The sequence below is a fragment of the Crocodylus siamensis genome, chromosome 5, assembly GCF_052110815.1.
Source record: "Crocodylus siamensis isolate JL-2025a chromosome 5, ASM5211081v1, whole genome shotgun sequence".
Taxonomy (NCBI): Eukaryota; Metazoa; Chordata; order Crocodylia; family Crocodylidae; genus Crocodylus; species Crocodylus siamensis.
Genome location: NC_143399.1, coordinates 22,190,675 through 22,212,571, shown reverse-complemented (window position 1 = coordinate 22,212,571; position 21,897 = coordinate 22,190,675). Strand labels below are relative to the sequence as shown.

Genomic DNA, 21,897 nt, shown 5'->3' with positions numbered 1-21,897 from the left:
CACAGGAATGAGGGGGGAAAAAAAGCTGTTTTATTTTTTCTAGCAAACATTCAGTAATACTGTTTTTTTTAAATTTAATTCTAACTCAGGGTTTGTTTACCTTCCTAAAATGGGAGACCACAGTTTGCAGTATTTTTGTCATCTATAAAATCAATGGCATGACCTTAAAAATCCACTGTTGAATCAGCAGAACTGCTACATACCAACACCCTCCTTTGGAGTATGGCCTATTACTAATGTTGTTACAATTGTAACAAATATATTTGAACATTAATAATAGCTAATGCATAATCAAAATATTTTGTAACATGTTTACCTGCCATAGATAGCAAAGAGACAGTTGCAAAATGAATTTTAATGTGAGAGCTGTTGTTTGGAATATAGGGTATTAATTAGTTTTTTCTAGAACAGCTCACTGTTCATAAATGCTTACAGCTAAAGTATGCTATTTAAGATACGTTTAGAGATAAAATAATTCAGATCTTTTATGGAAGTTGGATAATTATAGCTCTTTAAAATTTTGTATTAATATTTCAGGATTTAGTTTGTGGACTGAACATCTTTTCCTGTACTTCTTTCTTGTTGTGATATTACCACTGGTAAGTGAAATAGGAAGCCATTTCATGTGTTAGCTGTGAACCTGGGCACAGAGAGATTGTATATGGGGAAGCAGAATGGAATTAGTTTAAGTGCACTGTGATGTGGTGACAGGGTCACCTCGGGTGGGTCACTAGGAATACATTACTCCAGTACTCCAGAGACTGCACTGGGTTCAAGTAGATTTCCAGGTGCAATTCAAGGTTCTGGTTTTGACCTATCAAGCCCATGATGGCCTGGGTCCTACATACCTGAGGGGCCACCTCCTCCCTTGTGTTCTACCAATTCCTAAGGTCAGGTGTGGCTCCTCTTTTATTTGTAAGCTCCAAATCACATTGTAGATTGGGGTGGGCAATTATTTGGGATGAAGGGCCACTTAAAGAGTTTTGCTGAGCTGTTGAGGGCCCCGGGGGGGGGGAAGGGGGAATTGGGGGAGAGTACAATTGATCCTATCCGGCCTGCCAGCCACTGCCAGGAGCCTGAGGAGGGAAGGCTGCATCCTGTGCTGCTTTACTCTTCCATGGCCAAGGGCACGCTGGGCAGCACAGTGTGCAGACTTCTCTGCCCCCATACATCCATCCTCCGCCCCCCACCCAGCTTCTTCTTGGTGTTGTACAGTCCTGGCACCATGGCCCTCGGCTGCTGGGCCTACACAGTACAGACCACAGTGCAGCATGCCAAGTAATTGTCCTACCCGCAGCAATGAGCTGCTGCTGCCATGTGACACCAGGAACATCAGGGTCAGTTTCCCCAGATGGAGTCCGACCTGTGGCCAGCATAGACTAGCAATGTCTTGGCAGCAGCAACTCATTGCGGTGGGTAGGTGTGTGGGACAGCTGCGCAGTGCACTGCATCACACTTAGGCAGGCCGAGTGGCTGCGGTGTCAGGACTGTGCAGCTGCAGCGCCAACAGGAAGCCAGGCCAAGGGGGTATGGATTCGGGGGGCCGGGAGAGGGGAGGAGTCTGTGTGCTGCCTGGCCCTCCCTCTTCAGGTTCCCAGCAGCAGCAAGTTGGCTGGATAGGATCAATTGGTGGGTCAGATATGGCCCGTGAGGCATATTTTGTTCAGTCTTTTGTAGATGCTACTGGAAACAAACAAATGTAAAATCTTAAATTTTAAGCAATAAACGCATCCTGAATTACCAAAATGATAGTGATGCAGATTCCAAAAGACTTTGTTTTGCATAGGCATCTCTGGCTAGATTGTGGCATTTAGCTATAGGCCTAACTTGTTATAAAGCCATAATGCCCTAAGGACAGATTCAAAAGGAATTAAGCCTCAAGAAAGTCTCTTTACTAGATTGTCCTTTTGTGAGAATGTTTTGACTGAGAACAACTGTAACTAGAATTGCATACATCAAATATCAAAATGCAAAGCTACATGCTAGCAAAAAAACCCAACCCAGTGAGAATGCCCTATAAATAAACCACTTGTTCCATAAAACATTCCAGCTGTAAAGGCCATGTGACATTCTGTTTTGATATTTGTTGTTTCCCACAAGATTTTATCAGAAGCTCTTGGGAACTGAGACTCTTTCAGTACTGTTTATACTTACATAATTAGAAAGATAAGTAATGTCAGTCTGGAATGGACACTTTTTTCAGAGATGGGTAAAGTTAGATGCCCCTGGACACAAACAAAAATGTGAAATCTTAAATTAGCTTTAAACAGTAAACACATGCTAAATTACCAGCCTAATAGTGCTGCTGGTCCCAGAAGACATGGGAATTCCACTTGCTTGTTCGTCACTGTGTTTTTGTTGGTCTAGTTCCTGGTATTTTCCAGCTTTTCTCTTCACATTATTTAATTAGTCTACCTCCCTCTATGTAAGAAAATTATATACCCTTCTGCTTTAGTAGAAAGCATGTACACAGGGTTTCCCACTCTATTACTTTACAGACCATACATAAAAACAAGGCTAAAAATGTCTGTCTGTCTGTAAAGTCTGTTTAAACTAATTGAGTCTCCTGTAAAAAAGCAATAACCAAGCAACCAGGAGCTTGATTGAAGATCATCAGAAAGGCTGAAGGCAAGCATTGAAGGATGGGCAAAGCAGAGCACAGCTACCTGGTACCTGCTAAGCACACTACAAGGAGCTTTTTCTCTGGGCTTTGTAACCCACTCTGCCCCCAGCCATATGATGTTGCTGCTGTATCCTGTCACCTGTTTATAACAGTAATGGCAGTCACAAGTTGGTATACAGCAGTCCTTCTTTGGGAATTTCTGCTGGTATGGGGGTGAGGCTGGTGGGGCAGTTTAGAGGACAGCACCGTGTGGGGTACAGTCAGTGTCAAGGTATGGAGGTGAGTAGGGAACTCCTAGGGTAGGGGCAGAATGATGTAAAACCATTTCTACAGTCAAGCAGGATTGCTAACCCAAGACTCTTTTTCACTGCTAATCTGCAAAGTTTTTATCTGTGACCAAATTTTTTTACTGTGGTTGCTATTAAACGAAATTTAAAACTGGCCTTGTCCAGAAGGGATACATCTACATTTCATAAAATATATGTCAGTAAAAACATGTCAGTAAACCCTGCATGTACAATACCAAATACAAAACTCTTACAGCTGAATCTAGGTTGATTAAGCTGCTTGGTCTTGTAATTAGTCCATACTCAGTAATCAATCTTTACTTGGATGTGGAAGCACTTCGTTTGCTGTGCACTCACTCTTGAAGTGCAAATGCACATAGCAACCACAGCTGCTTAACTCTGGGTGTATGCCTCTTCCTGGCTCTCCAGTATTTATTCCAGAGGCTGTGACACTTATAAAAAGCAGTTTCCTGGAGAGTGTGTGAATTGGGTCCCTACCCACCATCTGAATATTATGTTGAACTGACAAAGAGTGAGTACATTGATGAAGACTGTCTGCTACAATAAAACAGAAACATTGATAGTGACAATGTAAATTGAATGGGTTTAGAACTATTAAAGCACATCAGCATGGGAGCTGGGTAGTTAATCTGACTGAGATGCTATCAGCAGGCTGTGCTTGATTATTCTTGGGTTTTTAGCAGTGAAGACCAGCCTCATACCCTAGTTTCTGAACTGTATTTGTTTATATTACATCAAAGGCTAAACAAAGCATAGCAGGTGATTGGGCAATACAGTTTATTTGCAGCTCCCAAACTGGGCCTTTGTCTTAGAATCAGATAAATATGGTAAATGCTTCTTGCTCTACAAACGAAAGCGCTAGAAAATCTTTGTCCAAGTACCACACAGAGATGTCCTGTTCCAAGTTTAGATTTAGTGATCAATTTAACTTTGTAAAGAGAATTACCTTTTTTAAATACGTAGTCACATACCCACCTCAAGATACTGTGAGTATCCAAACAACTGCCCACTTTCATTTCTTCCTATCCATCCAGCAAGAAGGACTTTGCCTTATGTCCAGGAGTAATAGACTCCAAATACCTATTACCAGGGGGAGCAGAAATCACACTACATATTTAACCTAAATGTCCTTAATTTTTTGGTTTGTCCATGTTTTTCCCTGTAGTTATTCAGTTTGGATTATGGTCCTTTTGTAGACTGTTTATCTGCTGTAAGGAATCCTCTAGAATTTGCCTTATCTTAGACATTGTGACCCCAGGCAATTATGGGCTTTATAGATCAAAACCATCACCTTAAATTGCACCTGGAAAGCCAGCCTAGTATATTAGGTGACTGTCGCTGGTAGGTGTTGTAGGGTCTTGGCGCCCTCTTTGTGGGTACCTTGCCTCCCAGTGATGTCAGGGTTAGACCCAGTCTCAGTGCTGCCTAGATGGTCCAGGCACTGCTGCTCCTCTCCTGCCACGTCTTTGATGTTGTTGTTTGGGAGGCAGTTTCTTGTCAGCGACCTGAGGTGGGGGGGTCTCGTCCCTGGGGTGTCTTTGTGGGGCTCCAAACCTCCCCTTTACCCCACCCTTACCACGTCCTCAGCCTCGGTAGACACTGCTCCCTGGAGGTTTCCCACACTGCCCACCTTGAAAAGGATGGACCCCCCTGGCCCTCAACCTTCAGTGGTCTGCCTCTTGTCTCTGGGTCAGCTTCCCCTCTTCTGGAGAACTAAACCTGCCCCATCCAGGGCCAACTGTAACTTAAACTGAATGTCCAGCTTGTGTCAGCAGGGCTCCCAAGATTCCCTCTCTCAGGGCCCTTGATCCTCTGAGGATACCCTTTCCTCCTAGCATACGTGGGTACAGGAAATCATCCTGTGCCCAGCCTCTACCTGTTCCCCTGGTGTCACCTCCTTAGGGCTTGACTGACCTGTGGTACAGTTGCCCTGGTCCTTTCAGTCAGTGTCCCCTCCTTCCTCCTTCTGGGGGCTCATGAGCCCCTGTGCTCTGCCTGCTGTGAGGCTGTTTGTGGATGCCTGCAAGCTGGAAAAGGTGTCCCCAGCCACGGTGCCCAAGTCCCTGATTGGAGCCTTGTGGCTTTCTGGCAGCATCCCACATAGTGGTTGCCCCTCTGTGGGGCTCCCTTGCCCCTGCCAGTCCCCAAAGCCACCTTCTTCCTCCCTAGTCAGGGTCCTCTGGCAGGCATCCAGCTCCTTGCCAAGGCAGCTGGAGTTGGAGCCTGCTGGCTCTGCAGCCGGTGTCCCGCAGCCGATGTTCCACTACCAGCTTCCCAGCCCAGCATCAGCTGTTTCCCCATCCGCCTTTCGAGCAGCCCGCGCTGCTCAGAAGCCACACCCCCAGTCTTCACTGATATGCAGGCTCAGGCAGCTATGGAACTGCTGAGCCTGTGCTTGCATGTCTTTCTGGCTCCTGCTCGTCCCAGCTCCTAATCTAAGTGTCGGGACATGTTGGTCAGGGTTCCAGGCCTCTTTGTGGGGGGTGCTCCTGCCTCCCCTCTCACAGTGACATAATCCCTCCAGGTGTCTGCACCCCAGCAGCTTCTGTCACTGGGGCTAAGGACAGAGGGCATTTTTATACATGTAAGCACCTGGCGCTGTGATGCTTACAGTGGTATAAGTGGCAAAACATGCATCAGCACTGAGAAAATGGCAGTGGCTTGGTTTTGAACTAAAACACCTCACAGGTGCTTAAGTTCAAAAGTGCACTGATGCCATTTCCTGTGCACTGACATGCATTTTGCTGCCTATACAATTGCACGTAGTACAGTGCAGTTTGCTTTAGCTTGCATCTGAAGCAGACTCAATCAAATCTGCTCCAAGCACATCGTGGGGAAAAAAGTAGGTATATAAATGCTCAGAAGTTACACACAAACTGGTTTAAGTGATCAGAAACTTGTTTAAACCTGTAACAGAACAGAAGTTCAGTGCACATAAACCAGTTTCAAAATGGCTGAAACTGGTTTAAGATTAACCTGGTTGATTGTACCTGACTTAATTGATTTAGGTCAAACTGGTTTATGGAACTTCCATCCCAGACCCCTTCCTGGTTGAAGTTAAATCAGTCCCCCAGCATGCTTTGCAGCTCTGGGCTCTGCTGTCTGCTTGAACAGGGCAGGGTTGGCCCTGCCACTCTGCTTCCTAGCCCAAGCAGTGAGGGCTGGCTGACAAGGGGGGGATGGTACAGCTACTGGTGCAGCCTGGTCTGCCTGGTGGGGGCAAAGCAGCCCTTGCCAGATTTTTCCCTGCTGGAGTGAAGGGGGCTGGGGTGGGGGCCAGCAGGGCCATGGGGAGGGATGGGGAGTAAACCTCGCTGCTTACCTTCTCCCACTCGCACAGGACCATAGTCCAGGTCTGCCTGGCTTTCTCCTCTGCTTGCTGCTCTACTGGCAGGGGCTGTGGCCAGAGTTGGCCTGGGCAGTGCCTCAGGTGAAGGTGGCGCAGAAAGGCAGATTGAACTCCTCTGTCTCCCCTCTTTCCCATGGGCACAGGGTCCCCAGCTGGGGTCTGTCTGGCTTCCCCCTCCACTGGCCCCCCTTCACCTGAGGTGCTGCCTGGGTGGGGGATGTGAGCAGAGCTGGCCTGGGCAGTGCCTCAGGTGAAGTGGGGGCAGAGTGTGGGATTAGAGAGGGGAGACAGAGGAGTTTAATTCTCCTCCCTGCCCCCCTTTCGCCAGAGGCACTGCCTGGGCTGGCACTGGTCATGCCCTCTGCTGTGCGAGCAGGCAGCAGGGGGAAAGCAGGGGAGACCCTGACTGGGGTCCCCATGTCCATGGGAAAGAGGGGAGACAGGGGAGTTTAATTCTTCTCCCTCCCCACTTCACCTGAGGCGCTGCCTTGGCTGATGTCTGGCCATGCCCCCACCTTGGGGACAAACCTGCCAAGGGCAAACCCTGCACACGGGGGGGTGGGGATTTAAGTCCCTCCCCAGTCATACTTAGCGGCCTGTCAGGGCCTGGCAACACCCCTCTATCAGCTTCCTTCCAGCCTTGTGGCTGCTGCTGAAGAGTGCAGCTGCTCCAATGCCTCCTGTTTGTAGTCTGAGCTACTGCATCTCTGGAATCAAAAGTGAATGTCTGTTTACTTGTAAATCAGTTCAGTCTATGCAGGTTAAACTAGCCTGCAAAGATCGAGTCAATTCAGGCTTGGGCTTTTTGAATGTCTGTACTTAGCCTGGGAGTTCAGAGGAACGATTGGAGTGCTGAAATACCCCTAGCGATTCTGAACTTCTGAACAATAAATTCTTGGGACAGAGACACCCAGATAAAACTAATACTGCTCTAACTTGCTCTGGAGCCAAAGCAGCCCCAGGAGCTCTGGAACATGAAGTGAAAAGCTGGCATAAAGTCACTTTTCCCCCATTCTTGGTACCCTTTGCTGATATGACAGTGAATCAGTTTCCTTGAGCTTATTTTGCCAAGTGGTTATACCACGGTCCTCTTCATGAAAGTAAACTGAAAATCTTAGAAAGTGCCTCAACCAACTGTAAAATCAGAAAACTTACAATAGGACTAACAAAGAAGACTGAGTACCTCAACTTTTTAAAGATTGGAGCATTCTCTGCTTACAGGATGCCAAGAAGTTTTGTTAGGTTTTTAAATAAAGTGCTTGTAGTTTTTTAGAGTTTCTTTGTTCATGCACCTGCTTCCAATGCAATCATGAATGCCTTGGATTGAGTATAAATTCTAATAACCTAGTGTCTATGGGAAGGGGAGCACTTTTTGAGCCCCCAAATTTTCTGTCTAATAGTCTTTTCTGCACAGCTTAATTGCATGTAAAAGGAAGGTGAGATCTTTTTTAGGCTGAGAGTTTCTTGGTGTACCAGTTGCATTCAGATTCTGTGGCCTGGTCCAAATCTTTGTGCCATGAAGCCTATTTTTAACTGAATTACAGTCCTTCATAATCAACATATTTTTTTAAGTAATGGAATACATTTAATAATGGTTCTAGTTCATATTATTTAAGATTATTTATATTGGGTGGTACAGAAAAACTAACAGGTTTTTTATCACTTGTAGTTCTCTGTGACAGTTAGGATTTCTTGGACGTGACCAGATTGTTAAAAAGCAGCTGACTAACAAATAATGTAGCAATAATACAGTATTTATTTTTAGATTTTTCCAGCAGAATGATAAATAGTTGTTGTACTGTTGTATTGCTGCTAGCTAACAAAGGGCAATGAACTATATCTCTGAATGCCCCCTTCTGTTGGCTTCAATACAATGCAATATCTGTGCTAGTATCTAGACAGCAGCTACATATAGTATGAAGATAATAAATGTTATGTCCCTGTGGCCAGCACACTTGAACTCGTGTAGCATTTATCCCAGTAAGTAATTGGAAGGTATGAGGGGGCTTTATGAAGTATAATGGTTTTTAGATAGATTATGATGATATTTCTTAGGAACATGTTTTCTACCTGGCATGTATGTGCCTAGCTCCCTTTAATTCTGGAAACTGGAAGTTGTGCCTGGACATAATATAAAAAAGATCTACTATAATCAAGAAAAAGTAGTTTTGAGTGGAAACAACTGATACACAGCATGCACATATGTATCTGTGTTTTTATCCTTGCTAAATCATGAAGTTGGATGACCCTTGGAGCATTTCTGAATGTTGTGACAAAAAGAACATAAAGTATTTTGAGAAGCTTACCACACCAGCTTGTGGCCAGCACCATGACAAGAATATCTCTGTGTACAGGTGTCTTAAAGCTTATTTTGCAATTGCAAGAGCAAATTGAAAAAAACCCAAAGTGGTCTTGTTGCCAATGAAACGCTGTAGCCTCTTTGATCCCCTTGTATCAAAAAAGGCAAAACCTCCCTTTCAACAGATGGATGGGGAAAAATCACACAGTAGGCAAGTAAATGTCTTTGGGGCAGTAATGAAAAGCAAAGCAGAAAGGGGAATGGATCAGAATAAGGGCAGTAAATGGGGATACCAAAAAGAGAACTCTGGACAGTGTGCACTAGCCTAGTAAAGTGTCAGGGGAGTCAATGAATGCAGTTCAAAAGCTCCAGAGTCAGATAACTCTACTTTATTTCAGCCTCCTTTTCTGTCCCAGGAAGTTACTGGGCATAGCAAGTCTAAAGATACATTACAAATAAACAAAACGTGTGAGGAAAATTGCAGCTTGATTCCTTACAGAGGTAAGGATTTCTGGAGGAGATGGAGAAAGGACAGCAAAACAGAACAGTAGAGGTGGGTCTTCCTCTCTCCACAGAAAAAGGCCAGTGTTGGCGAACTCGTTAAACCATGGCCTCAACACATCCATTCTTGTAGCTCCATTCCTCAAGGAATCCATTTCTCAGCACTTGGAGGAGAAGATGATTAGGAAGTCAGCATGGATTCACCAGGGGCAAGTCATGCCCGACCACCCTTGATTACCTTCTATGATGAGATGACTTGCTCTGTGGATACAGAGACAGAAGTGAATGTGACTTTATACATCGACTTAAGGAAGACTTTTGATATGATCTCCCAAATATTTTTGTAAGCAAGCTCAGAAAGTACGGGTTGGAAGTTTAGACTGTAAGGTGAATAAATTGTCTGGATTGTCAGGCTGAAAGGGTATTAATCAATGGCTCAATGTCTAGTTGGCAGCTGGTATCAAGTGGAATGCCCCATGGGTTAGTCTTGGGGCCAGTTTTGTTCAATATTTTCATCAATGATCTGGGAGATGTGATGAGGTGCACCCTCAGGAAGTTTGTGGATGACACCAAGCTGGGGAGGGTGGGGGTGGAATAGTAGATACACTGGAGGGTAGGGCCAGGTTTCAGAGAGACCTAGACAAATTGGAAGATTGGACCAAAAGGAATCCCATGAGGTTCAATAAGGACAAATGCAAAGTCCTACACATCAGATGGAACAATCCTATGCACTAATACAGACTGGGGACTGACTGACTAGACAGCAGCTCTGCTGTGCTCTGCCCTGCACCTTGGGGTTACAGTGAACAATAAACTGGGTATATGCCAACAGTGTGCCTTTGCTGCCAAGCAGGCTAATGGCATACTGGGAGGGAAGTGATTATTCCCCCCTATTTGGCATTAGTGGTGCCACATCTGGAGTACTGTGTCCCCACACTACAGGAAGGATGTGGACAAATTGAGAGTCCAACGTATGGCAACGAAAATGGTTAGGGGGCTGGAGTACACAATGTAGGAGGAGGGGCTGAGGGAACTGGACTTATTTAGTCTGCACAAGAGAAGACTGAGGGGGGAATTAAATAGCAGCCTTCCAGTACTTGAAGGGTGGTTACAAAGAAGATGGAGCTAGACTTCATTGTTTTCAATGGTGGCAGATGATGGCAGAAGGAGCAGTGATCTCAAATTGTAGCAAAGAAGCAGTCAGAGAGATTGTGGAACCTCCATCCTTGGAGGTTTTTAAAATCAGGCAGGACAAAGCCCTGGCTGGGATGATATAGTTGGGGATGGCCCCAAATGACCTCCTGAGGTCTCTTCCAACCCTAATTTTCTATTATTCTAACCCAGAGTTGCCAAGTTCTGTACATAATGTGTATCAAGGTAGAAATAATATTGGCCTGCATGCTGACAGGCGTAGAATGACTCGAAACTTACCATAATGGTTGGACGTGAAGGCGAGGAAATACATGGCATGGAGAATGACTGTGTTCAGGTGTTTCTGAGGCACAGTTTTGAGGAGAACTGACTGAATCTTAATGGGCCAGCTCAAAGGGTATGCTAGAAGTGGCCGAAGGTAAAGACTAAACGCACACGTTAGAGGACAGGAAGGGTAGATAACTCCATATATTGAAAAAACTTGGAGAGACACTCAGTCCTGTTGCTTGTTGTGCAGGAGGTCTCTGACCAGTTAGAACCAACTTACCCTGCATACAGAAATCCTGCCATGGAGATCTGTTTCAGCACTGTCCACTCTGTATGGTCCACCAGGATGGGTGCAAGTGATAAAGGAGACAAGGCAGAGTACAAGGAGAGGAAGTGAAATGCCAAAAAATGCCATCTTCCAGCAGGAGCAGCACCAGAATGTTTGCCATCCTAGAGAAATGGAATTTTGTTGTCTTCCCTTGCACCTGGGACCTGATGAGGGCAGGCACCAGACAGTCCCAGGGCAGCGGCTCAGAGTTGCCCTGCTCACTTCTGCACAAGACCAGACTCCTGAGGCAGCCCCCAATGAGCATGTGTAAGTTGCGTGCATGCGTCCTTTTTGCTGCCCCCTTCAATTTGCTGCCTGTGCTGCTTGCACGGTTAGGCCAGCCCAGTCCTCTGGGAATCACAGAAGGCGAAGGGAGGGTGAAAAAACAAAAAAAGGACATCTTTATATGTGCTCCAGGGACTTGGGGGGACGCATGCTTTAATTGGAGTGGCTTTCTGGAGCTACTGTAATTAAAATGCCCACAGCATCTCATGTATTCAGTATCACACACTTAAAAATGGCGGCAGGGGTGCTTTAGTTAGCGTTCAACAAGCTTTAATTAATGTGCCCCTGCTGCCATTTTGAAGCACAGGGAGGCTGAATGCACAAGACATTGAGACTGTTGCAGTGTGCTAATTATTGAGTCTGCTCCAATGCACTGTAATTACAGCATGTCCAAGCAGGCATCCCGCATGTCTACAGGCACTGAAAGGTTTTAAAGACTTAAAACATCTGTGAGATCTGTACTTTATGGGGAACATACCCAATGTCTGGGAAAGGGATTTCATTGATCTTTTATAAATCCCGTTGAGATCTGTGGACCCACCACACTCAACAAAATAAGGAACTGGAGCTTGAAACTGACTATAAACTTCAGGTTTGGGAAAACAAACAGGAAATTATATGGTAGAAGATCCTGGTGTAGAATGGAAACATACTTTAGGGCCAGTTTAATGCACAGGGTACCTGGCATGAAACTGAGAGAGCACTTTTAATATTTTTTTCTAAGCATTTTCTCTCTTTGAAAGCTATCTGCTGAAATTCCCTGACCTAAGAAATATACTTCAGATGGGAGATGAGATATAATTTAACAAATTAACATCATGCACTTGATTTTACAATGAGATTTTAATCATCTTTTCTTAATTGGGTATGTTTGCATTTTCAAGATGGTCTCTTGATTTCGCAAAAATACATGACAGAATGAAATAACAAGTTGTTAATACTTTTGATTTCTCAGTGTGGAATGAATGAAAAGAAACGGTTATCAGAGGAGTTTATCAGAGTGGGTTAATAAGCTTTAAAAGAGATGGAAATCCATAATAAAAGAAAACAAACTACTTGAGATCCAGTTGCATAAAGTAATGAAATCTTTCCTTCGTTCTGCAGTATCATTGTCAAGATTAGAGGATATCTTCTTCTTGAAAGCAAGGAATTCAAGAGGGGTACATCAGAATGTCTGGATTATTCATTGTGTGTATATTGTACTCTTCAAAAAAACCAAGGGAGGTTGTTGTTTTTTTTTCTTTTTTCTTTTTTCTCACCTAAAGGGGTAAAAGCTTCACTTTGTATTTTTCTGCAGAATTTGAGGCCTCAGCATCTGCATATCTATGGATAAAAATAGTTGTTCTCTGGATGGTAGGGATATGAAAGAGGGATTTAGTTGAGGAAAACTATAAGACTGTATAATGCCTTCGGTTTGCAGGCAGAGTCTTACTGTCAAAAATTCATAGTTTGAATAACTGCTATTTATGTGGGATGTTAAATGCATGTATAGCATCTCACAGGATGTGGTTGTTTCACAAAGCTATGACATTAAAGCTGTAGATCCTGACTCTCCAAACATTTCTACTGATGAGCAGTGTGGTTCAGTGGGATACCCATGTGTCAGCTAAGAATCTGAAATATTTGTTGGCTGGGGACCACAGCGGTCTGCGCACTTTTAGTACACAGCAAAATGGAATTTTAGTGAATTTTACTTTGATTCTGGCCTGAATGCAAAACATAACTCAAAGATCAGAGCAGCTAACTCAATGGGAGAGGAGGAGTGGCAGGATTTTATGGAAACAGATGCACCATTCCCAAATTACAGCCTCAATTAAAAAAAAAAAATCTTTAGTTAGTGCTGACAGCAATTCATTAACATGAAGCTAAAATGAAAATGGAAAATATACATCATGAAAAAATTAGGAGCACAGTTTAAACACTGCTGATTTGGAGTTGTTCGTTTTCAAGAAGCAGGATATACAAATAATACAGAGATAATTGAAAAAGGAAGATGAATAGCAATGTGAAATTTAAAAAAGTGGAGTTTTCGAAGGCAATGTGACATAGGAAGAAGGAATGGAAATAAGAAAGGAACCAAAGCTTCTGGAGTTTGTTTAGCAAAATGATGACAACAGAATATTAAGGACGCATTATGAAAATGTTCCTACTTTTGGCAAATGACTTAAATTATGCAAACAATTTAGCTTTATAAAATCTGGTGATAAACAATTAGTTGGACAACTGAAAATGTTGTTATTATTAATTGGTGATTGGAACGAATGTAGGAGTCCTAGCACCTGGGTTTTATTGCAAGTTCTATTGCTGAATGCTAACCAGTCTCGCTCTCTCTCGCTCTCTCTTGCTCTCTCTCTCTCTCTCTGCAGTTTGGATAATTTTTTTTTGTATTGTAGCTCTCATAAAACTGGCCAAAAGCCTCACTGTAGCAAGTTTTCTTTACAGCTGAAAATTATTTCTCTCAAACTCCTTCAGGGTTTTACGGTGAGTTGTAACGTGGAATCTGCAGAGAAATATTTTGGCTGCGGCAGTTGGGAGAAAAAAAATCACTAGAAGAGTAGACGTATGACAAATGTCATCATACACCTTGATGTAGGTTATAGAAAGAGATTTGGAAATCTCCTAGATAAGGGAAGCTACTCACTTGGATCGTGTTGAATTTTAATGACGTATCTGCTCATCAAGACAACAGATTTGCAGGCTGTATGGAGGGAAGGTCATTTAAAGAAGTAGAACAGATCTACTTTTTAAACTCACTTTATTGAGCAGATAACACACTCAAAACTATTGTAAACTTAAGTGTAGGAATAGGGCCAACTATGACAAATAAGATGGACACTGGGTATATACAATATCTGTTGATCACAGTACCATTTTTTTTGCTATACTATGCTAACTCCTGGCAAAGAATTACAGAAAGCAACAGAAGCAGTTTTGACACTAGGAAAAAAATGAGTGGGAGGGAGTGTGAAGTATGGGACAAAGTTTTGCTTGAATTTTCTGATGAGTAGAAAATATTTAAATAGAACAAAATCCAAGCCTAAAGCTTCAAAAATCAATCTAATTTTGTTTCTTGTTTCTTTATATTTTCTGATATTTTGAAATTGGAAAGCTTCACTGCTTGAATGATAAATGAGGCAGGGCTGTGTAGTGAAGGAAGCTGGGGTCAAAAGTGTAGAGAGAGAGGCTTGTATGGTGGGGTTAGTGTGTGTGAAGGGTGTGGGGAGGAATACTCGGTGAACATTTAGCTAAATATATTCCGCTAGAGGTGTAAAACTACAGAGCTAAGTAACCTTGACATTTCCTGACATCTGAGTGCAACAGAATGGGGCAGTTCCCCGCCAGCCCCAGGTTGGGCGGGGAACTCTCCACGCAGCCTGGAGTTGGTTGGGACCTGCCCCAGAACAGGACAGTTCCTGGCCAGCCCCAGGCTGCGCAGGGAAGCCCCTTTGGGCACAGGGCTTGTCCCTGGCCAGCTCTGTCTCCCGGCCCTGTGCACATCAGCACCTTTCCTGATGTGTACCAGACCAGGAGACAGCTGCCACTGCAGCCAGCAGACCTCTTCTAGCCTCGTCACATGGGGACCGGCCCTGTGCTCCCTGCCACAGGATACCCTGCATAAAACCTTCCAGGTTACCACCAGGGGAAGCATTGTGCTCCTCCTGGCTACTGTAGTGGGGCAGAGAAGGGTGGGAGCAGCTCTGTACTGGGCTGCTCCCATTGGAAGCAAATCTGCTTTTAAGAGGGAGCATGTGTAGATGTGCTCCTGGGTAGGCTTGCTGTGCAGTATTTTTACTGTTCAGTAAGCCTACTTCAATTTAATAGCGCATGTAAATGGACTCACGATGTGCAACTTTAACATTCCTTTAGTGTACTTTTTTGTATATTGTTTAAACCAGGAGACAGCCTTATAACTGGTCTTGTGTGGGATGCTGTTTTTCTGTACTTGGTTGTAACTGAGTTCCTGTGTGATCCTGGGTGTCATTTGTGTCTTAATATTCACTGAGCATATAATAATTTCCCTATCTTGGGAGGATATTAAGGCTAAATTTTGTGGTTGAGAGCCTTGTATGGAGGATACGGTTTAAGGGCAGGGTATTTTTATTATTAACCCAGGTATCAGTGAGCTCTTCTTATTGTTAGTTTAAAAAAATAAAAACAACCTGCTCAGTTCTCTTTTTCAGCAATTAAAGCAAGCTTCACAAACCATCAAAGACCTATTCCTGTTAACACCTTAACCTTGTGCAGTGACAGTAAATGTTAATAAGGTTCTGCTAGGGTTCCGTCTAGACAGCTGTGTCTGTTCCTTTGCAAAAAATTAGAAATCATTGCATAACTACTTGTATTTGGCTTCTGAAGAAGAATGCTAATGAATTCTGTCAAACTATTTATATATTCTTATGTGTACTACATTTTCTGAATTTTTGCTGTGATGTATTTGGATTTACTTGATAGAAACTTAATCTTTAGGTATAATAAGGCATTTGTGTACAGCTATGTTCCTCTTAGGAAAGATTATTAGAGTTATGGTTAAGATCAAATAATAGCTCATCAGGAAACACATCTTCAAGTCATCTTGAATCTGATATGCTCTCCTACATTGTAATTCCTACCATCTGTATGCAGAATGCCAACATTTTCTATATACAAAATGTTAATGCAGAAATGGATTTTGGAACAGTTCATTCTTTTTCTAAGCATCCGCTTTGTTTGCTGGCAGAAAGACTAAAATCCCTTTTTAGCTTAATGCCACATGGACACCTACTGAGTATAACTGGTGGGCAACTCATTTTTTGTAATGGACATATGGACAAGCCTGCTGTTGTTCTTGGCCACAAAATTGCTCCTGTCAAATCTCCCACACTTACTTTGAAATGTGTCTTCCAGTATGCCCCTTACTGCACCAGTCCACCCCCATTTGGCTGCATGAATAGATGTCCTGGTTTCCAGTTGGGATGAGATGCATCCAAAGCTCTTTGTGAGAATAATCTCGATTCCAGTTAATCATTCTGCATTAATTGCAGTTTAAAGAGAGGCCTGGCATTGCATCTATCCAGCCAGAGGGTAAGTACTGTTACTGAAGCTTCATTAGGAGAGAGGGAGACTGGGGACATATACTGAAACATTGCTACCTGATAAAATAAAGACTGCAAGAAAGGAATGAACATATACATGTTTATATAAGTTAAGGGGAAAAATATTAAGTAAAAAAGTAATTTTTTTAAAAAGAAGAAAAAAAGTCCAGTCTCTAATATTTTAGAATCAATAGACCAAAAAGAACAGAAGCACTACTATCATTGTACAGACAATATCTCATTAGAAAATGTGTCAGGCTTGTTTGGCTGATTGAGTAATCAGAATGGATGTTGCTTCATAATATTAAAACTCAGGTCATGCAAACTGTATTTTCTTTCCTTAGCCAGCATCTAACCTGTCTAAACTATGATTGTTTACTCCCTAACCAAACTTATTTTCTCCCCACCATTGAAAAAATCTAGGGAACATTCAATAATTTTGATTCTACCCTATGTGTTTTTGAAATGTACCTCCTAAGTACAATAATGGTCCAATGTATTTCTGGGCTTCTTGTATAAGTGAATGTAGAGCTCTTGAGAGGGATCCATGTAAACAGCACTGTGGGCTGAAATCTGTTTCTGGATATTGTCATGGCAGGCACAAGAACATCTCACCAGTGTGTTTCTGGAGCTGATCAGCTGTAGCATAAAAAGTTTGAAAAGCCCTACAGAATGGCTGTTGAAGGTAAAGACCTTATTTCTCAGTCTGTTATCTATTAATTAGAAGCATTTCAGAGCATAAATAGCCTGTTGAATCTGGACTTCCAGACTCTGCAAACAAGTGAAGGTTTCTCATATGAGCAAGTTACTCTTTCTTTATGGATAGGACTAGCTCCTTTATAGACAGCAAATGTTGTGTCTAAAAAGGGAGAAAATACTCCATCTTGTTTGAATTTAAGCTATGTACAATCTTTCATTTCTCCTGGAAGAAATTTCTTCCGGTAGAAAGCCTGCAGGCTACACTGTATATATCAAAGGTACTCAAGCTCTGGCCTGTGGGCTTGATTTAGTCTTCGGAGCCATGCCATATAAGACTGTGTGGGCCAAGTCCTCTCCCATTGGTGGTCATTTAACACCATTATAGAATATAGCCATTGTATACATGGAACAGCAATATCAGGAAATGTCACACTTTAAATTTACTCTAGTTTTTTTTCATAAGCAGAGTTGCCTGGTGGGTAGAGCATGGGCCTAGGATGCAGGAGATATGGGTTCTAATCCTGGTGCCGAGGGTAGTGTGCTGGGACTAGAGTTTCAGCTATGGAGAAAGTGGTGCTTCCCATCTTTATATAGCATTTAGAGACCCATGGTTAAAAAACTACTACACAAGATCCTTGGAGCAGATAAAACACTGATTCAATAGAGTGTAAAATTTTAAAACAACTCTTAGAACATATCTATTTTGCAGTGTGCACTTGACTATCCAGTATAAAGCACTGAATGGCAATTTTTTACTAGGGGTAATTTCAGCTAGCCAGCCAGCCAAAGAAAGTCTTTCATATCTTGAAGGCGCCTTTAATTGGTCATGGAAATTCCCGCAGTGAGCCTACATACAGATTTTAGCTGTTAATTAATAAATTGCTCTGTTGAGAAATTCCATTAGTCAGTTGACAATTTGGTTAGCTTGTTTGCAATTCCACTGGAACATTAATCAGTTGAACATTTATGTATTGGTTTTGAGGCCCATAACTTTACAGTGAATTGCTTGCTTTTGTTCCTCACTTGACTGGAAGGGGATTCATTAGAATTATTGATGTAAATGTAATATTATTGCCGTCTAATAATTTAGTTTAACCTGTTTTTGCAGTAAAAACAAGATTCTAATGGACTCTGCTCAAATGTGACTATACCTGATAAGACAGTCTCCCCTTTGAACATAATCTGTTTTCTGTGGGATACTTGCTGTGAGGCTTCAGCCAGGATGTAGGCAGCCAAGAATTGGAGGGGGAAGGGGTGAAGGTTACAGGGGCATCAGGTTGGGGTCCAGGTTCACAGAGCAGATATCCAAGAGATGTAGCCTGGGGTACAAGCCAAGGTCAGAAGCCAGGAGAATTAAGAGCCAGGTGCTTGGTTCCAGGGAGATCCAGGAGCAGGGTCAAGGACAGCTGAAGCTAAATCAGGAGAAACAGAGACAACAGTGAACAGAAGGCTTCCCAGGGTAGACTGAGTCTGTTATCAAGGCATGCCTACCTAAAGTCTGAGGCTACAGGTGTGCTTAAAGGCTTGTGGATATTAACCCCCCCCAAAAAAACAAAACAAAACAAAACAAAAAAACCTGGTGCTTTACTTTAAAGTAGGCACACTCCCACACCAAGCTCCACGCATGCTCAGAAGAGGCATCACATTAGTTGGACCCAGCTCAGCCAACACCTGTATAGATCAGTCATTTTAGTGGGGCATTTTTAGTACTTTTATCTAATAGTTGATTGAATCAGCTTTAGATAAAAGCACCATGAAGCCCCACTGAAGCCCCCAATCTATACAGACACTGCAGAGCCAGGATGAAGTAACGAGCTGCTGCTTTTGGTAAAGTGTGAAGTTTTTTGGGTATTTTTTTTTTTTTAATGTCTGCAAGCAGCCAAAAGGTTGAATGGCCTGAGGGGCAGCCACATTAGTCAGGGATCAAAGTCAGGCATGAAATCTTAAGAGTTCAGTCCAGCTGAGCCTGACTGGCCCGAGGTCCTGAAAGTTACTGTAACAGAGATCATTGGTGGTTGGATATCTAGCCAGTTTCTTCACTCCCTTTATTGCCTCCCTCTCTGATCCAAACTTCTTTACCACAAATATTCCTTGAACAAATGTCAGGTGAGATAAACAATCAAAATATCTCCTCCCAATCAAATTGTTTCAGGCATCTATAATAGTGAGGCTAGACACAGGCCAGATGGGACAGAGATGGTCCAAAACCATATAAATATATAACTCTCCTGTTTCTGGGGCTAGATGAATGCAGAACCAATATCTGGTATAACACAGAGCAGCAACAGGGGTCCCATAAGATGCTCACTTGTCTGTACCCTACAACACCTTCTACAGAAAGGGAGTGGTGTTGCAAACACCTGTTTCTGCTATCCTTATATGGCAAGGGAATTCCCTTACCAGAAACACTTTGGTTTCATCTCAGTGTTTGAAATCTGAGTGCAGAGATGATGCAAGCAGGGTGCGGGGCCCTGCCCCTGGATGCAAGGAAGCCGGTGGCAGATTTAGTGGCAGCGGAGGGGAGGAGGTGTTGAGCGGTCAGATGTGAAGCCAGCGGCAGTGCTGAGTTGCCATGGCTGCGCCGCCTGGCTCTGTGGGGCCCCTCAAAGCATGGGGCCTGCCCCCCCCCGGGATGGCCTTGCCTGAGTGCATGGTCCTAATTGTTGAGGAAAGGCATGAGCTTGGGCGCTCCAAAGCTTATGCATCTCTAATTTAGTCTATAATTACCTTGTCTACACAAGATGCTGACTGTGCACTAGTCGAATACTACTACGCAGTAGTGTTGTGTGGCAACAACTGTGATGTGATGCTACTGCCTAGGAGTATTAGGCTACTACACAGCAGTGTCACAAAAGACGTTCATTGGCACTACTGTTCAGTAGCTCGGTGATGACTGAGTAGTCAGCATCACATGTAGACGTGACCAATATGCATCTCTACCCTGTCTTGTGCCTAATAAAAGCTTGTTGGGTAACACCCAGAGCCAGCAGAGATGCAGAGCTGTTAAAGAGTGAAGGACACAAGTGCCTTGTTACCAACTCCAGGATTGGCAGCCAAGGTTCGCTTAATGGGGGCAGGGAACTAATTGATTAAAAGCAGGAAGAAACTGATCTCTCTTTACATATGGGTGTTTTTCTATTATGTTCAGGGTTGTGATTTTTTTTTTTAAACTGCAATCATCCATGCTATACTAATGGCTAGTAATGCAGTGTATTTAGTTAGGAGCTTCACAGAACAAATAAACTTCAGTTTGTTCATAAAACGATGAAAATGAAGAAGCTGCAAATAGTCAGGAAGCATAATGAAGCAGTCCAATAATACCTCATCTACTTCCCCCCCTCAGACTTTTGCATATCATAATGACTCTGCAAGAAACTTACTTAAGGACTAACTCTTGAAATGATAAATTGTCATAAATATCCTTTTCTTAAGTGAAGTTACTTATCTGCATGTAGCACTAATAGCTGATGAAGAAATATTTTCTACCTTCCCCGGTTAAAATCCCATTGGTGCTGATGTTGATCCCACAAATTCTTCATTAGATTTTTGAGATCTTTAGCTTGATATGCATTTGATACACATTCATCTGAACAGGTCTAATTGTTGTATAAAACTGGAAGACGGATATTCTTTCCCTCAAGATGTTTTTTGAGATTTACATTTCTAGACAAAACATTATGAACTGTTGATACTGATTAGCATCTTTCTTTAGCATTTTGCCTTCTGTTACAAGTTGAAGATTGTAGTTCCCAATAAATAATAGATAAAATAGAAAAAATGCAGGTTTGAATAAAGAAAAAGAAGAAAATGTGTTTTTTTTTAAAGTTTAAATATTTTGCTGCAACATGCATGTAAAAAGATAAATTTGTTATAATTTTCCATATATACAGTCTGATTACTAGGGGATCATCTTGAATTCATCCCCCTAAAGCAGCAGCAGGGGGCAAGAGACCGCCTGCTGCAGCCACGTGCTTGTCCCTTGATCCAAATGCCTGTGCCTGCCCCCTTGCTGTCCGTCTCTCCTGCCAATTGCCTCCCAGGATCCAGCCCTCTGCCTGCCTGCACCCTTCCTATCTCTCCCTCCTGTTAGTTGCACCCCCAATCTATCTCCTCTGTGCCTTTGCCTGCCCCTATGCTGGCTGTCCCCAGTGCCTCCCTCCCTGCTGCCTGGCTCCCTTGCCCCACCATGCTTGCGGCTGACCCCTGTCTCCACACCCCCCCCCGCACCTGCCTCTCCCCCTCCCCCCCCGCTACTCCCCTGCCACTTAGCTTTTGGCTGGCACCTCTGGGCCTGGGGGGAAGTGGTGGCAGCAGCTCTGGGCCTGGCCAGGTCAGGGCCAGGGTAAGAATTGAAGGTAAGCAGTGTGGGAGGCAAGTGGCTGGAGCAGGTGGTGAGGGGATCAGGCTGCATGGTCTCCTTCATGCTTCCCCCAAAATGCACACTTTGTATTTCCTCCATGTGCCCTGCCAATCGCACTGTTTTCCCCAGGCTCCCTCTGCCACAATCCCCCTCCCCAACTGCATGACTACCCCCCCAAGCCTGGGCAGGTAGTGGCTCAGCTCTGGTTTCAGCCCTCAGCCCAGGGTCAAAGCCAGGGCCCAGGGCTGAAGCTGGAGTTGCTGCCTACCCCATGCTAGTACTTGAATCTTAGATGAGGCTTTTTCATCCATGGTACATGGTGGGGGGCAAAAAACCCTATTTTAGATTTGAGTAAATTTTGTTTGCATGGGGCTTCTGCAGCCATTTTACCTCCTTATACCTCCAGCAGTGTAGCTATACTAGCAGAAGTCCATAGCCTCAGAAAAGAAAATGAAGTGTCAAGTGACTAATGGGCTGGGAACAGACATTACACACAAACTGGTTTAAGTGATCAGAAACTGGTTTAAATCCGTAACAGAGCAGATGTTCAGCGCACATAAGCTGGTTTCAAAATGGCCAAACCTGGTTTAAGATAAACCTGTTGAATGTAGCATCAGACTTAACTGATTTGGCTCAAACCAGTTTATGAAATGT

The 21,897-nt window shown here is 43.5% G+C and overlaps 1 protein-coding gene across 2 annotated transcripts in view; it reads left to right on the top strand.

The window, feature by feature from the left end:
* Positions 1-21,897, top strand: part of SLC44A5 (solute carrier family 44 member 5) — a 239,894-nt gene that overhangs the window by 15,181 nt on the left and 202,816 nt on the right. Inside the window, exon 2 of one of the 2 annotated variants that reach the window (XM_090046430.1) lies at positions 16,783-16,869. The exons of the other annotated variant lie outside the window; for it this stretch is intronic. Coding sequence (XP_089902556.1) covers positions 16,857-16,869 — 13 coding nt within the window. The 5' untranslated portion in view covers positions 16,783-16,856. The remainder of the gene's footprint in view (positions 1-16,782; positions 16,870-21,897) is intronic. 2 annotated transcript variants of the gene reach the window in all.